General features: G+C 31.9%; 1 protein-coding gene across 3 annotated transcripts; it reads right to left on the minus strand.

The window, feature by feature from the left end:
• Positions 1-3060: 3060 nt before the first annotated feature.
• LOC131660480 (translocase of chloroplast 120, chloroplastic-like) lies at positions 3061-10612 on the minus strand. Of its 3 annotated transcripts, none has more exons than XR_009300903.1 (4): positions 10392-10612; positions 6608-10226; positions 5815-5917; positions 3061-3621 (listed from the first exon to the last, which is right to left on the minus strand). XR_009300903.1 is itself a non-coding variant. In XM_058929725.1 (3 exons), the coding sequence occupies exon 2, from the start codon at positions 10196-10198 to the stop codon at positions 6653-6655; it is 3546 nt and encodes a 1181-aa protein (XP_058785708.1). In that variant the 5' UTR covers positions 10199-10226; positions 10392-10612; the 3' UTR covers positions 3061-3621; positions 6608-6652. The 3 variants fall into 3 exon arrangements, 1 of the variants encoding a protein (XP_058785708.1); XR_009300902.1 differs by having other exon boundaries at positions 5815-5927; XM_058929725.1 differs by lacking the exon at positions 5815-5917.
• Positions 10613-12515: the final 1903 nt, after the last annotated feature.

Raw genomic sequence — 12515 nt, forward strand, 5'->3', positions numbered from 1 at the left:
TTAGATGATGAAATGGATCTGAAAATTGAAAGACAAAAGAAGAAAAAAAATTAAATTGAAGAATGAGGTTGTCTACACAAAAAAGATGATTGAAAATGCCAATGGTGATTGAGAATTTTAATTTAAGGGTGAATATAGTGATTTTAACCATGAATTTTCAATAGGGTCATTTTAAAGACTATGTTGGTTTAATGTCATGAGAAAATTTTGTAAAAGCTGTGATGGTTTATTGTCACGAGCAAATTATGTAAAAGTTGTGTTGATTTAATGAAACTCGGTTATAATGTTGATTAAAGCAGTTATAACTCTGCTACAACTCTCATTTATAAAGTCTAAAGATTGGTAAAATCAATGTTTTAAAAACCGAATCAGAGAAAGAACCGTTAAAACATACGGGTCATGGTTCAATCGGTACAACCGGTTAAACCGTATATTAAATTTAAACTAAGAAAATAAATAAATATATTATTAAATATCCTAATAAAATTAATTTATATCATAATTTATAAAATAAAATTCTCATATAAATACGATACTGATAAACAAACTTACAAAATAACAAGAATGCAATGTAAAATCCAATAACAAATCATAAAATTAGTTAAGGATCAATATTTATATATTTGTCTAATTTCTTAACTCGAAGCCATAAAGTATTCATCAGTATAAATTTTCACATCTCTTTAAAAAACCAACATAGTTATCTCGTGTCTACAAATATTACATTATTTTTTCTCTTTCTATTTATATTTATATTGTCTCGTGTATTTTAATTTTATAATTAATATTTTAGGTTTAAACAAAGAAATAAAATGAAGCAAAACATAAAAAAAATTATCTTTGATTTTTTGAACCGTCTGTTTCATCAAAATTGGTTCCGATTTTACGATTTTTTTTTTTTGTTTTTTTGCACTTGAAGCAATTTTATCCCAATTTTATAGATCTAACTGTTTATTCATCCAAACCGAACCAAATTAGACAACGATTCAAAGTTCAACGGATTTTTAAAACATATGTTAAAATTCTACTAAAACTAGTTTATAATGTTTACAATATAAATTGTACATTCAAATTCTTCTATAACTTGTTTATGAAACTATGTTATAACTTGTTTACAAAATTCTGCTAAAACTAGTTCATAAATTACAAAAACTCTATTAAAATGTTTCATAAATCATGCTAAAATCTGTTATATCTTGGTTAATTTGTGTTAAACATAATTTCATGACATGTTATTCAACAGATCAATAAAATCCAATGACATGTTATTCACCAGAATTTCATAACTTTTTGGATTAACAAATTGAGACTTTTGGGTTAATAGAATTTCATATCAATAAAATTGAACATAATTTTATTACTTAACCTTATTCAAATTAAAGGCGTTAAACCAAAATTGAACAAAAACTTATTAAAACTCTACCAAAACTGATTTATAATGTCATATTACATAATACTAACTAGATTGCCACGTATGCATAATTTAATTTTTCCCCTCAAAATTTAGATGAAACAACCAATTTAACTAACATAATCTTTTTTGAAGGGATAAATATGAATGTTTATTAGCTAAGAGACTAAATTGAAACTTTAAATTAAGTTAAGTGACCAAAAGATGTATTAAACCTTCTTTTTTCGATTTGCTTCCTAATGAAGAGCTTTAGACATTTATAAAACATTTTTGACTCACTAATATGGTTTTTGCGAACAAATGATTTTCCATATCATCACAACTTAACATTTTTCTAAGACATTTAATGGAAATGATCATTTTAACTAACATAATAGATTTTAAGGAACTAAGATGTAACGATTATCATTGGTACGGAAATAACTTTCTCTTTTCAGTAAGCATACTCTTTATCATTGAAAGACGAATGTTTGTTTAAAGATTAGTCTTTAAACAAGAGCTAAACTCTAATATCATTTTTTTTTAATAAAGTGACTTCAGTTCAAACACAATTAAAATGTACCTATCAAATAATTTATTTCATTCGATACATAAAAAATGTATTATTTAAATATATTTTATGCTTCAAGCCTATTATTACTATTTTAAATATAAATAATTATATAAAATGAAAAGGATCAGTGCTAATTAGTAACAAGTGTCTCCGAAATATTCTTTAAGAATTTTAAATAAAGAATTTTTTCTGTAAAAAAATCAATTATTTTAATTACAATATATTGAATACGCATATTTTCAAAAATAAAAAATTTATTTTTTTAAACAGAAGACAGTTAAAAAAATGGTAAGTATTCCATAAACATGATTTGTACATAGCAAGAGTACAATTTAGTATAATAAACAAATAGAATTAAAGCATTCTAATTTATATCAATTTACATGATCTTATGTTAATTTTTTTCAAAAGAAAAAGAGAGACGAATATTAGAAAAATAAAAACATGAGAAATAAAGTTGAGAAAAATGTAGAAAAAAAGGAAAAGAAAAAGTTGGTACTCATATCTTCAAAATAAATAATAATTAATAAAATTAAAATCAAAATTATAATTCATTAACAATAATATTGATTTGAATATTATCCATTGACATATTTTAATTAAATAGAAGAATATTTTACATATTATACGCTCCTAGATTTAAGATATCTCACATTTTCATACAACAAAATAAAATATTTATTTTTTGTTGATTATTACACATATTTTAATTAAATGGAAGAGTACTTTAAATATTATATGCTCTTTTAAATTCAAGATATTTCACATTTTTATAGAGGAAATGCAAGTCAATAGATTTTTGTTCTTATTTGTGCTTTTGACCCATCATCTTATATTCTTTTATTCAATAAATTGCATTTATTAAAAAAAACAATTTCTAATTAAAATAGATTATTAATTGATTGCCTGTTTTTAATTAGATTTCAAATTAATCAATCCAAATTTTTAACTTCAATTGAATTATTAAAGTAACTCACATCTGATAGTCAAGCTTTATTTTTAACTTTAATTCAATTATTAAAACAACTCATACATCTACTAGTAATTTGAAATAGTAATTAAATATAAAAATTAGAGGTATAAAAAGATGTGAATATAAATGAACAAATAAGAATAGTGAATCCATAATTCAAACAAAAATTCTTGAGTCTCTTAGATTGACTCTAGTCTTCCATCAATGTACAAGTTTTAACAACAATCATCCAATCTCTGGTAAAAACAAAACTACAAAGAAAAAAGAGAAAACTGTTCAACATTCACACAATGATTCCTAAAATTCATACTTCGTTTGGTGTTGTATCCTCCTTATATAGACCACTGCTTTCGTGTCTCTCCAGTTTATACTTGAAGCTCTCTGTAACAACTTTTCTCATGTCTCTCCAGTTTATACTTAAAGATCTCTGTTACAACTTTTCAAAGAGGTAGTTCAACTTAAAGATCTCTGTAACAACTTTTCAAAGAGGTAGTTCAACTCTTAAGTGAGAGAATGTCATGGGTTTGTAATGGTAACTGCACTATAGAATGAGACTTATTTCGACATTGCACTCGTTGGAATTGGATGATGATTCAATAATAGATATACCTTTTAACTTTAAAATGATACCAAAATCAGCCCAATTTAAATATTGGTAGCTCAAGCCTCAAGCAATGTCCTAGCCTGCACAAGACAAAAAGGTCAAGTGAGATTGTGAGAAATAAATCCAAAACTCAGCATCTGCATGTTTTTCATCTAGTCTTGTCTTAGTAGCTATTTCTCTTCATATTACATACAATACAACAAAGACATGTGGTGATTCCTATGCAAGTAATGATTTTATGAATATAAACAGTTCATGAAACAAATATAAATGTAATTAGCAAACAAATCTCGAATAAACTAAATATGAAAAATATAGGTTATCAAAATCCAAGGCTGGCCAAACATATACATCAATATCATGGACCATTTGTTATGATTTGTCCATTTGGTTCAAAAGCCATTAAAAAAACTTTTTATTAAAGTCCTTTTAATTTGTGAAAACATTTTCTGTTTTTATTTTTTTGAATGACTTAATTTTAACTTGCTAAAGAGAAGATGTGAAACTAATGAAATAAACTATTGGAGAGAAAAGAAAATGCTAGTTAGTGATGATGCATTTTCAGAAATAATGAAAACAATATTTTGAAATTTTCATTATTTCTAAAAATTGCAGACAATTTATTCACTTCAAGAATAAATTTAACACAAAATTTGAAGAAAAAAATATTTTCACAAAGTAAATGAAATCTTAGTGGGTAGACAAGTAAAGGCACCACAACAGAAAATTCCAGTTGTGGGAGAAGAAGTGAAATGGTTATATCTGAGCCACAGGGAAGATAAATCCCAGAAGATGGAAAGATTTGAAATTGTTCAAATGAAACATTTGTTTCTTTCTCAAATCAATTTTATAACTCTACTGAAAGACTCTAAAACAAAAATGGAACATGTAATTTGATCATCTTACTTTTTGTTTGTTAGAATGGAAGAAATAAATCCTAATTTTTATTAAACTAGGACTAGAATTTGCAAATCATATCAATTATTTATTGAACTTATCTATTAGATATGAGATTAATAGTTATGCATTGAAAGTATAAAATCTTTTTACACATGCATCCAATCAAATCACGTCATGTAGATATTTATAAATATATTCTACAAACTAATCTATAAAAATGATAATTTCATATGATTTGAATAGATGTACAGTGTAAAACAGTTTTACACGCAAGTGCATAGCTATATGCTACTATAAATAGAGGTGAGTTGTTGACTAATTTGGACACACGAAGAATCCCAAATTCAATCTGATATCTAGAAGTTGGTTTGATCCTCCTTGAACTGTCGGCCTAATGATGGGTTTTTTGGTTGCCTGCATTGGTATTGGTCTTATGAACTGGTTCTGCAATTTCCGTCTATTTTTGACTTTTGAGCGCGAGTACATAGGTTCTTGTTCAAACTACTCTTGTTTATCGATTTTTGATGCATTTTCTCTCTCCTTTGATTAATCATGGGTTCTTTGTTTTTTTTGGTGGATTTAATATCAGCACTATTTTGGTATCTGGATCTCTCAGTAGAGGTGTGTTCCACACCTTGTTTTCCATTATTAGTTCATGGAAGTTCATTGTGGTTCTAATTCTAGTTGGTTTTATTTTCTCTTTTAAGGTGTATGTGTGTAACAAGTTTAAAACTGAATAAGCTTTATCTTGAGGGGGAGTGTTAGAATGAAAGAGTCAAATCCTTATACTTATTAATTAATCCTTATACTTATTAATTAGGATTTTAGGATTACAACTTATTATCACAATTAGAATTAGCAAATAATATCAATCAATACTTATTGTGTGTATCAGTTTATGTGTGTGTAAACAGAAAATCTAATACAAATAGTATGTTAATCAACATCTGACATCCGTGAGACCGTGACAAATAGACCAACTGATAAAACCATAGAATAAAATTCTGTGTAAAAATTGAAAGGCAGCGAGTTTTAAAGGGCATTATTTTTAAGAACATAAATAATATGGAGAGAGGAAATAATTCCAATGCATTTGCTGACTGTAATATATCTGGCATTCGTTACCAGCACAAATATGTGTGAGAACATAAGATTAAATCTGTTCTAAAATTTTATTATCATGCCATAACACCACGCGACAAGTCTACAACAAAATATACTTCTGAAATAGACGGGAAAAAAAGAGGCAATTAAGTTATATTGCAAAAGCAACTTTAACTATATGAACCTCGCAAAAGAAAGAGTTCATGTCATGAATCGTTGCATTACTCTCATGCATTTAAAGAATGAAAAGCTCAAAAGAGTTACATTACCTGAATAAAAGTAAAAGATTATGCCTATATAGGATGTTCGGCAAAAAATCCAAAATTGACTTGTTATGGGCACACCGAATCTAATGCTTGGTGAAAATTGTTCCTGGAATATACTAGGAAAGAGGGGAAAAAATAATCAATTTTAACTAAACAAAGAGCAAATTGAGGAAAGAACACACTTAAGTTGGAAAATCAGAAGAGAAATCTCTAAGAAACAAACCACGAAGGCGCGAACTGTAATGTGCGGAGAACCAAAAAAAAGATCCTAAGGGTATGTTTAGAGGACTTATTTTTCTTTTGTATACTAAGGAAGATGTAAAATGTGTCTACACATAAATTAAATGCGATTGAAATGTTATATGATTATCTATCATGTTCTTCTTTCCGTTTTATTAAAATCTTAAATATATACTAAAAGATAGACTTAGCCATCCAAAATCATCAATCCAAACATATACCCTAAGGTACAAAAAAAATCTGACCACAGGATAACAAAAATTAACTTCGAAGAGAGTGCTTCTGACAATATGCAAGGAAAAAGACAACACTGCCAATTTAAGAATCTATAAGCATATATATGTCATATATGAGGAAGATATAGGTAAAAAAGTTGCATTACTTGGAGTCCTGCTGCATAATGTAAAGAATACCAAAAGATACTATCTAACAGGGGAGACTAGAATGGATCTGGTCAAGTAATAGAACATTTTTGGTATAGAAAAAACAAAAGCAAAATTTAGCATTATTCTTGTTTCAAAGCTCCTGGCAAGAGATGTTATCTTAAATTAATTACCTATTACTCTGCAGGTGTTGCAGCTCCCATGATTTAACACCGCCGTCATTGTCCAAACTCCAATTGTTGAGAATAACCAACAATCTTCTTAAGTAGAGGGATGAGACCAATCAAAGCAATTTGAAGCTGTTCTGAACTATTTAATCGAATGCTTATCTGTCCAGCCCCACGATTGTTCAAATTGCCTCGCGCAACAAGGTTTGTATACCGTCCAATGGGAATTTGTGATTGTAAATTGCACCCAACAGCAAGATCTCCATGCCAATCCATAACGGAAAGCCCAAGCGTTGATAAAGAGCGTCCTAGAGGGTAATTTTTATCTCTCAAGCGGGCCTCCAAACTGCCACCATAGGCAACATCATCACGCCCTGTCATTGCCCCGCCAGCAATAACAACCTCAAATTGCTTATTAGCAATCAACTTGTCTTCGACTTTAACTCCAGCTGACAATGCATCACCCAAGAGAGTAAATGAGAGACCCGCAGTTGCTTTATTTCTCCTAAAATTACAAAATTTTGTCTCACTACGTAATGTGTAAGCTAAGTCTTTTCCAACCGTCTGCATATCAAAACCCAACGAAGTTGCTTTCCCTTCTCCATACTTAGCTGAACTGGCTATTTCCATCTGAACATTAGCATCCCTTTTATCCTTGGTAACTTGACCACTAAAAGACAAGGGTAACTTGTTTTTAACAACAAACAATCTTTCTACATTTAAGCCTTCATAACCCACATCATGATCCCAACCATGAGTTTCTAGGACAGGTCTTACAAGCCACTGGTTGGATGAATCAAGAAAACGATACCGATGAGTGGGAGTCTCAGAATCAAAGGAAGCGGGCAAGGACATATCTGGCATGGGAACCGGAACAGAAGCTGCACCACCACTTTCTTCCTCGGCGTTTTCACTATAATCACTTGGCAGATCTTTTAATGATTCTTCCATTTTCTTCATTATCTTTCGTTGCTTTTTCTCATCCTTTAGTTGTTTCTTCATAAAAAGCTTTTCTCGGTACTCAATTTCATCCAGATATGCTTTCTTCTGAGCTCTAGAAAGGTTTCTGATCTGGGCCTTTGTCAAAGGTTTAAATGGCGGTAAGTCATCAGGGTCTGTTTCATCACCAGAATCTGATGGCTCATCAAGAACGTCATCGAGACTGTCCTCATCACTGAATTGCTCCTCAGGCAACTTTAATTGCGGTCTTGACTGCAAAAGGGATGATAGAAGATATGGTAATGGGAGCCCTCTCGTGCGAGCTGTGTAATGCTTTTCCGGCGGACTCTCTTGTAACTTAAGAAGAGCATTTGCTTCAGCCAGAACTTTTGACGCAAATGATAAGAGTAACAGATGTGGTTTCCAAACCAGACCATTAGGCAACACTCTTTGGCCGGATGTATCGATTCTGCATGCAGAGTGGTTCTCCACCAAAGATACAGGATTCATGAGGCGCATATCACCAGCTGCTTGACGAATAGCTTGCTGCACAACATGAGAGCGCTGTGTGACAAACATGTCATAACTGGAAGGAGTGCCATTAGGGCCATCAGGTGGTGCAGATGCTGCGTGAGTCAAACCCACGATAGCATTGAACCATATGGATGGTCCAAAAATGTCAGTAATCGTGCGTAAGAGCGGCATATCACTAAAATCCCGGCTCGGTGTATCTATTCTATCAAGATACAGCACAATATCAGGTGGTGATTTCTTAATAAAGCGCTTGACAGAGTGCAAGATCTTCTCATTATGTCGCTGGTCTGACCAAGAAGGTAGAAGTCCTGGTGTATCAATGACTCGGACTTTAGTGCCCTGTACTGTTCCCACAACATCCTGAACCTTTTTTGTTCCCATATTAAAAGCATCAGTATTAAATTTAACTTCATCAAAGATAGAATTGATAGTTGCACTTTTTCCAACTCCTGTCTTTCCAATAATCATTATTGTACAAGAGAAATCAAGTGGTTCTTGACCCGCTGATTCGAGTTGCTCGGCCATTGCACTTGCACGATCAAAGCTAAAAGCGCCAACACGGCCCCCATTCCTCCCTCTGAGCTGTTCAGCCAGTCCTAATCTATACAAAACTTGTGCTACAACAACATTATGGGGAGTCTGCCCAAACCTACTAGCTAGCCGCAAAAACTTCACCCTAATCATTTGAAGTTTTTCTCGAGTCTCGTCATACTCCTCAGCCTCCACAGTTGAGGAGTCTTCCATTTTTTGGGACTGTGTATTAGATACATTATGATTCGCACGCGACTGCTGCACTACTCGGGGAGCAGGTTTCAATAATGGAGCTGCAGATCCAAGGCCAGCAGGATGAACAAGAGGGGTGCTAGTAGCAACAGATTTTCCAGATGAGGAAACAAACTCACCATTCTGTTCTTGGGTGATCTGAGTTATTTGTTTCTCTTTTGTATTATTCTCAAGTATCTTTTTAGGTTCCCCAACAACAGATAAGTTTTCATTATTTCCTTGACTTTCTCCATTAGAAACCTTAGACCGGTAAACATTCATGTTCTCTTCTTCTGAATTAGTTGCAGTAGTCTGCACAGTCGGCATCTCAGTAGCCAAAGAATTTTCTGATAGGGATGAGCTTCCAGCAGTTTCAATCACTTTCCTTTCATCTACGACCGGAGAAAAAACTCTTGTTTCACCAATTGTTTCCAGATGCTCTGAACTTGATCCAACATCATCATCCTTAGTTTCATCATTACCATAATCTTTGCATTCAGTCTTCTGAATATCAGATATTCCCATTTCTTTTCCATTCGTATCCCCGTGGCTAATATCAGTGCCAATGATCTCATCATCCATTTCTATAAACACTTCACCATTAGGTTCTAAATCCATGTTAGCTGAATGTTTGTGTGCATTATCATATGAATCATTTTGAATTTCACCATAAGGGTCGCCGGAAGCATTACACTGTTCCTCTATTTTTTCATCCCTGAGATTGGGATCCAAGCCACTCTCTTTCAAATACCCACCATCAGCACCCTGGTTTCTCATATCCTCATCAGATCCAGATTCTGTACGAAACTCAGCAACATCATAATCCACCTTGTCTGGGCTCCCATTTCCAAAAAGCATACCACCATTTTGTTTAGGAGTCATGAATTCAAGATCCTCATTTTCATCCTTCCCACTCAACAAACCAGAGTTTCCTTTCACCAAGCCTCTAGCCTCCTGAAAAACCACGCTCCCATCAGTGTCTAAATCAGCTATCTCCTTTCCACCACTAAAATCACTACCACTTTCCAAACACCGATCCTCAAGCACATCCCGATCAGCAACCACTTCAACTTCCTTTTCATCCTTCAAAACTCCAACGCTCGCATCAGCAACCTCAACTGCCTCATGAAAGTTATCAAGTTCATCCGCGTTATCACGAATTTCATCAACCAATGCACTAACAGTATCAGCAACATCGCCTTCACGAATATTAGCATCAACCTGATCATTGAAATGTTTAACCGGATCTATAGCCTCCTCGAAAACCTCGTCTCCTTCCGAATTCTTCAACTCATTATACCTCCCAACACTCTCTTCATACACCCCAACGTCCAACATCTTCTTTTCTCCCTCAATATCCATCACAAATCTCTAACTCCTTATAAAAACCCTAAATTAGCCACACACACACAAAAATTCAGAAATACTAATACCTTATGCAACATAGAAATCAAATCAATCAAATCAAATAAACTGAAATTAAAATGAAGTTAGAATCAAATTAAATTAAATTAAATTAATACAGTAAATTAACAACAATAGGAAAAATGCGAACCTGTTAATGCGCAGAATAACAGAGAAGAAGGGATGAATTATGATTCAGTTGAAGATCAACGGATAGGGATGATTTTGGAGTTTAGATCGAAGGTAGAAAATGGAGCATAAACATGATCGAGAAAAATTGGCGCAAAAAAGAAGATTAATAATTAATTGCAGTAATTTGGGGGCGTGAAAGAGGTTGGTTATGTTTCACGTGTGTTATGTGATGTGATTTTGAAGTTTGATTTTTCTCATTTCATCTTGATCACGGACGTTTACCTAATCATTTTGTTTGGTTAACGATGAAAGTGAATGGAAGTAAAATTGAAAGAAAGAGATTGGGGTGCTTTTATTTGTTTGATACAAGATAGAAAGTGGAAGGAAATAACTATAGTACACATTTTTTTCATCTCTTATTTTATTTCAATGAATAAAGAAAGACAGATTATTATACTTTCTAAAATGACCTAAATACCTTCAATATAAATATAAATGTGATATTATAAGATATAAAATGAAAATAAAGAGATCTCAATATTTTTTATTGAGAAAATGAGTGATGGAATTTTACACTGTCAATCAATCACTGTCATGTCCTCATGTATCTTATCAAGTCACTGTTATTTTTAAATTACTGAGATGATATGGCAGAACAATATATTCTTATTAGATGACAGTATAAAGTTTTTTACACTGTCAGTGCATATTTATTAAACTCTTTCTTATTTGTTTACGTATGTTTACCTAATCATTTATTTTGTTAACGATGAAATAAAAGTAAATGGAAATAAAAAAGAAAAGAAAAAGATCGGGATATTTCTTATTTGTTTCACACAATACAAGATAGAAAGTGAAAGGAAGTAACACCAATACACATTTTTTTTGTCTCTTATTTCAATAAATAAAGAAAGACAAATTATTATATTTTTTAAAAATTACCTAAATACCTTTAAATAAAGACAATAATGATGTGATATATAGCATGAACAAAACATATCAATTTATTGATTATAGAAGATGAATTACAACTTATACTTGTAGTTGAAAGAGAGTGTACACATTATAACCTAGGCGTACGAGTATAGGATTAAAGTCTCCAACTGACTCTAATTAGCAACTAATTATTTATTTATATATGAAAAGCTTGCATAACAAGTTAGTTAATGAAGTAACTAACTTATAACTACTTTGTTATCTCACTATGATGTCCTTCCACAAGTTGGAGGATACATGTTGATTATCCCAAAATTGAATAAAAGAAGATGAAATGGATGAGGAAGACGTGGTTTAGTGAATAACTCATCAATTTGTTCTTTGAAAGATACGAGCATCAATTTGAGTAAACCATCTTGAAGCTTCTCTCGCAGAAGATGACAATTAATTTCCAAGTGTTTTGTACGTTCATAGAACACAAGATTGACTGCAATATGAATAGCATTGAGGTTATCATAATGGAGGAGATGTAGTTTTGATAGTGGACTATTGATGTCTTCAGAGAGATACACGAGCCATTATAATTCACATGTTGTTGTATCCAAGGTACGATATTCAGCTTCAGATGAAAATCGGGAGACACTTAAATATTGCTTCATGAGCCATGATATCAATGAATTGCCTAAGAAAAAGCATTGCATGAGATTGGTCTTATACTATTTATATATCCTGCCCATCCATCATCTGAAAAACCAATAAGGTTGAAGGATGAATCACGTGGGAAGAAAAAACCTCAAACATGGCATTGTTACAGGTATCAAAGGATTCTTGTAGATGCAATGAAATTAATTTTGGTTGGTTTGGTGAGAAATTGACTTAATTGTTGAGTGATTAGTGTGTTGTTTGGTCTAGTTGTACTTAATTAAAGTAGATGACCAATCAAACATCTATAAGCAGAAATGTCATTATGTGCAGGACTATCATTGTGAAACAAACTTATGGAAGGATATGTATGTGTGTTAATTGGTTTGGAACCAAGAAATCCCATGTTACACAAGATATCCAAGTGGTACTTTTATTGGAATATAAAGATGCCTTGTTTAGCGTGATTTACTTCTAAGCCAAGGAAATATTTCAGTTGTCCCGAGTTTTTTATTTTGAAATTGTGATGCAGGACTGCTTTGATTTTGTCAAATTCTACTAGGAA

Source organism: Vicia villosa, linkage group LG3, assembly GCF_029867415.1.
Source record: "Vicia villosa cultivar HV-30 ecotype Madison, WI linkage group LG3, Vvil1.0, whole genome shotgun sequence".
NCBI lineage: Eukaryota > Viridiplantae > Streptophyta > Magnoliopsida > Fabales > Fabaceae > Vicia > Vicia villosa.

What these genes read in the sequence shown, in the direction of transcription:
- LOC131660480 (XM_058929725.1), bottom strand. Translation starts at nt 10,198, where the DNA reads ATGGATATTGAGGGAGAAAAGAAGATGTTGGACGTTGGGGTGTATGAA.